Source organism: Silene latifolia, chromosome 8, assembly GCF_048544455.1.
Source record: "Silene latifolia isolate original U9 population chromosome 8, ASM4854445v1, whole genome shotgun sequence".
Taxonomy (NCBI): domain Eukaryota; kingdom Viridiplantae; phylum Streptophyta; class Magnoliopsida; order Caryophyllales; family Caryophyllaceae; genus Silene; species Silene latifolia.
In genome coordinates, this window is record NC_133533.1 from 79,882,390 (window position 1) to 79,888,065 (window position 5,676).

Genomic DNA, 5,676 nt, shown 5'->3' on the forward strand with positions numbered 1-5,676 from the left:
AAGGTAACCGAAGCACTAAAGAGTTAGGTAGTAGGAATAAGGAGTTGAATTGTTAATTGATTTTGTCGAGTATACAGAGAAAAGAATGAGGCGAGTAAACTAAGAGAATGTTGACCGGAGTTATGCGATATGGAAGTAAGGAATCGTCTAGATATATGATACTATCATGAGGGTGTGAGTTAATGGTTAATAGGAATTTCAAGATGACATGTTAGCCATGAGTTTTGAGGAATTAAGGGAGTAAGAAGTAGGTAGAGTATTTGCACCATATGAAATTTTGGTGTAGAGTTAGGTGATGGTACAATTAAGGATAGAATTGGAATGAATGTTGAGGTAATTTTTGTTGATGGATTTGATGTTCGTTATTTGGGATGTTAACCAAAGATAGGAAATGAACAGTTATATTTAGAGGTGAGTATAAGAGATTAGTTATACAAAAGATGATGGTGTCGTGTTATATCTAGTAGTTAAGGATGACTTTAAATAGAGAAGATAGCCGTCCTAGAGAGGTTGATTTTGTGGAGGCCGGATTGGTATATATGGTTGCGAGGGAGTATATTCGATGTGGATATAGGAGACGTTTGCTAGTAGTGAGTATTAGTGATATGGGTACATTTATCAGGAGGTGATAGATATGCGAATGGGAGAATGTGCTATGAAGGGCATACGAATTAAGCACGGGCGAGAGATACCCTTTATCAAGTGGTAACTTACATGATAAGGATTGGCTAGTTAGATTCGATTATGGGTCTATGATGTGTGTAAGTATTTGTGTAAGGTTCTGACCTCACGAGTAGTGGTATAGTGTGATAGTCATAAAGTTATTATCTGAGTGTTCTGTGTTATATATTGTGTATGGTAACCTAACAGGACGGTATTCATAAAGGGTAATGGTGATTGGAGGAGTCATGTGGTGATTGTTGTGTCGAGAGTCTGGTCTTGTGGTTGTTGTGTTCTGGGTGCGACTCAGTCACGGTACTCCGTGTTACGATGCAGGTACTTTCGCGCTGCGGTGCGGCTGTGGGTGGTGGTGTTGCGATGCCGTCATCGGTTGTAGTGGAGTAGGCGGGATACTTATGAGACAAACTTTCGAAAGTATATACCAGTTATATAGATTGTTGATATGTTTACTAGTGTTGCCTGTGAGTTTCGGTTTGGACATGTAGATAGTTGTTTGTTTATTGATGTTTCTAACTATTTTCGACTTAGGAGTGAGGGTAGAGTATGATATGGAAAAGATTTGCGCATGTGTTCGTTGTTGTCGTAGTATAGTGATATTCTGTTGATGGGACACAGTTATGAGAGGTTATTGGAGTACTTTTAATTTTGTTTTAAAGGAGGCATGGGTTGACATAGTAGTGACAAGTGATTTGTGGAACATGCGTTGTACTGAACTGGAAACTGCAGGTAGTTTATAACCTTTTATTGGGACAGTAAGTATGTAGTGTTGGGACTTAGTATCATGTTAAGTTATGGGTATGTTTTGTGGTAATAAAAGAAAAGAAGTTTAAAAGCTAATGTGAGTGTGTGTAACAATTGTGGATCGTGAGTTATGATCGTGGAGATAAGTGCATATATAAAAAAGTAAGTCGTTTTGCGGTAATATTGAGGTTATGCTGAGGATTTTATGGTATAGGTTAGATAGAGTGCAGAATGATTTGAGGTATGAGAACTGTTAATGAAAGAGAGCCCTGGATATAGGAATGGTTGTAGGTGTTGAGGTTATAGTCGGTTATCGTTGACATGCGGTGGTGATGAGGATTATGGGAAGTCTAGCAAAGGATCTAGTATTAGTGGGTCATGAGGATGTAACATTCATCTTAAGAGGAGTAGGATGCTACAAAGAGAATTTGATGGTTGTACATGTTGCGGTATATTTGGAAGTTTGAGCCTTGATGTAGAATAAAGGATGGATTTATGTTGTGGTTGATACTATTAAAGGTAATGGCAGCGCTTGTAGTAGTGTATTGTTTGTGAGTGTGAGTAAACTTCGATGATGAAGTTCATTTTAAGGGTCGTAGAATGTGACATTCCGTTTTGGTGGTTGATCTTGCTTGGTGGATTGTCTTGACGTGGGATTTGCTAGTGGGTAATAGGTTAGTGAGGCGGAGTTAGCAACATTTGTGGTTGGTATTCGGTAGTATTGGAGAGTTAGTGTCGAGAACGGGGGAAGAGAGTTGAGTGGTGTTGGACGGTGGAGTTTTATCTGTGTATGTTTTACAGGTTGGGTTTGAACTTCGGGGGCGATTTTCGTTTTAAGGAGGGAAGACTGTAATACATCGATAGTCTGGTCTTAGAGTACTCGATCGAGTAAAGGGTATTCGATCGAGTAGGTTGTATGTGGTTTCTAGAGTGCTTTCTGAGCTGTGGGTACTCGATCGAGTAATGAGTAGTTGATCGAGTGTCACGTATTCGATCGAGTACGTCCGGTACTCGATCGAGTGTCTGGGTTATTTAAGGGATTTTGACGTGGTTTGATCGTAAAAGTGGGAGAGGTATTTATTAGTTATTTCATCAGTTCTTTGCATTTTTTTTCTTCTATTCTCAAAAGGACTTTCATAAACTTCAAACGACGTTCACTACTATCCATCTTTTACAATCAAATCTAAGGCTAGGGTTCATAGCTTTGGGGATTTTTATATCCTCGTGATCCTCAGATTTTGGGTAAGATCTCTATGTTGTTCTTTTATTAATTTTGCTAAGTTTTTTTTTTGGTGAAATGTGAGAAATTATATTAAGCTCAAAAAATAATTACAAAGGTATTTTGAGCAATAGACAAGTCTACTACTCATACAAACAAACATAATCAAACAAATAAGGCTTATATGAAACCAAGAAGCTCATCTAAACATATTCATAGCACTCCCCATTTGGTTAGCCATACTTGATCATTACTCTTCACTGGATGCTTGATTTTCCCTCTAATCCGTCTCTGGACTTCAGCAATAATTTGCTCAGTGACTTTGCTTGGCCTGAGCAACACGTTGTTAACTCTGGCATTGTTTCTTTGAGTCCATACCTGGTAATAGCAAGCAGTCTAAACCAGATAATGCACTTTCTGTTTCAGGCACACCTTTGCAGGCATACCAGTCCCCATGTTTCTGTTAACCAGAATAGGAAATCCACACCTCAGTTCCATCAACTTCAAGATTTGTTGGTTGTAACTGCATTTAAAAAATAGATGATCCTGTGTTTCAGAGTGGCTGTCACAGATTATGCACCTATCATCAGCACTGTAACCAATCCTGCATAGCTTATCCTTCACATTCAGACCATTATGCATGATAATCCATACAATGAGAGCATGTTTGGGTATGTTCCAGTTATTCCAAACAATATTAACCCATTCTTGCTTAGGCTGCTGTATCCTAAGCCAATCATAGCCATTTCTGATGGAGTAACCTCTAGGGTCAGCTGTCCATAGTCCATCAGTATACCCAGCTTTCATAAGATTTTTTTACCTTGCATATATTCTTCCAAGACTAGGAGACATCAGTAGGAGGATCATAGTCATGCCAATTCCTACCTTTTAAGTATATTTGTTTTACCCATCTTATCCATAGTCTATCAGCCTTCCCATAAATCCAATCAACCAGTTTAGCAACGGTAGAATAGTTCCATATCTGAGCTTTTTTAATTCCTAGCCCACCCTCATCTTTAGGCAGAGTAACCTTGTCCCAGGCAATGAGAGGGACCCTGTGATACTCAGCAGTGCCATCCCACAGGTAGGATTTTGCTAAGTTTGTTTAAACTCTAATTTTGGTGATTTGGGGGTTTTGGATAGAAATCAGATTGTGATGTATAGTTGTTGATTATTGTTGTAGGTGACGATGTGATACTCTTGTACAATTGTATGTTTGTCTGCAGTTATAGCGGATTACAAAAAGGTGGGATTTTCCCTACTCAGTTGCCTGATTAATTGAATATAAGATGATGATGGTTGATTTATTGGCATGATTAATATGATTATAGTGATTGTGATACATTGAATGATTTGGTTTGGTTTTTAGTTTGTATGTGGTTCGCGAGGTGCGCCTCGGCTGAGTGAACTCATTTGCGGGAATGGATTCACACCCTTGATTCGCCCCCTTGTGGTTCCCGCCACAAGGAGGAGTGCACATTAATGGTCTTGGGTTATTCTCTCTTGGAGTTGAGCAGGGCTTAGGTGGTAAGGCTGCGGTCCCACTAGCGGTGTGGATTACCCGTTGCGATGGGTAATCTGGCAGGGCTACACACTTTAGTGTGTGTGGTCGATGGTTGGAGGTTATTGGAGTTGGAGGAATGTGTTTGGATTTATTGGATGCGTATTTTTTATTTCTTATCTTGATTATTCAGTCGACTGACCCCGTTTAAATGTTTTAAAAACTGTGGTTATAACAACCCGATCCACCGTTGTAACACAATCCCAATAAGATTGGTGTGCACCTTTTGGCCCATTATTTGTCCTCACATAAGCCCAAAAGCACAAGGCCTTGTTACTAGAGTGGTGGGTAGAACCTCTTATAAACATATCACAAGCTCCATATTTTTCCAATGTGGGACAACTAACTCTCAACTCTTGGGGTGTTACAAACTCCCCCGCTTAAATAACACAACATCCCCGTTGTGCCCGGAGGCTGACCGTAGCCAAGCCCAGAATCCTCCTCCGCTGGGTGGGTAACCCGGGTACTCCTGACCACAGGCTCACCACACGGTCGCATAGTTGCTCTGATGCCATTTATAACAACCCGATCCACCACCGTCGTAACACAACCCCAATAAGATGAGTGTGCACCTTTGGGCCCATTATTTATCCTCACTTAAGCCCAAAATCACAAAGCCTGGTTACTAGAGTGGTGGGTAAAACCTCTTATAAACATACCACAAGCTCCATATTTTCCCAATGTGGGACAATTTAACTCTCAATTCTTGGGGTGTTACAATGGTGTTGCATTTGGGGGATGGTGAGAAGTTGATTAGCAATTCTGCATTTGGATAGCTCGCGGGATCTAGCTGGGATGGAGTCATCACTGGTTTTGGAGTCTTTGGTCTTCCGCTGGAACAGTTGTTTTAGTTTTGGTTTTGGTTTGACAGTTGTATAGTTTTAAACAGTTCAACTTTAAATAATGTTCTTTTATGGTCACTTGTGATATACTTTACCTCGGGAAACCGAGATGCATGTGCTAGGGTGGTCTTCGTAAGACACCTTGGTGTATGAGGGTATTACATACACGGCCTGTCTGCGTCCCTGGAATCCAAGCATTCCTCCATACTCTCGTAGTCGCACCATCACCAACTCTACGTCGCAGGCCACAATTCAGCATCGTCCTAGCCTTGAAAATTCCCCTCCAAGTATAACTTGTATTATGTCCGAGAGTGGCATCCATAAAATCACAAAGGGAGAGTATTTAGCCTTCTTCACTTTGGCCCAAAGACTCTTCGTTTTTATCGTCAATATCCAAGCTTGTTTTCGAAGCAAAGCTTTATTAAATAACCGAAAATCTCTAAAACCCAAGCCCCCCTTTTACTTCGGAAAACAAAGGTTATGCCAAGTCACCCATGCCATGCCTCGCCTACCCTCCTCATGACTCCACCCACAAAATCGAGACATCATCGACCGAAGTTCGTCGCAAAAGTTCGCGAGAATTTTAAACACACGCATCACAGAGGTAGGGAGTAAATTGGCCACCGACTTTA

At 40.6% G+C, this 5,676-nt stretch overlaps 1 protein-coding gene across 1 annotated transcript; it reads right to left on the bottom strand.

Moving 5' to 3' along the window:
* Positions 1-2,854: 2,854 nt before the first annotated feature.
* On the bottom strand, positions 2,855-3,283 carry LOC141595418 (uncharacterized). Its single transcript, XM_074415382.1, has 2 exons — positions 3,074-3,283; positions 2,855-3,019 (listed from the first exon to the last, which is right to left on the bottom strand). Exons 1-2 carry the CDS (start codon positions 3,281-3,283, stop codon positions 2,855-2,857), a joined length of 375 nt encoding a protein of 124 aa, XP_074271483.1.
* Positions 3,284-5,676: the final 2,393 nt, after the last annotated feature.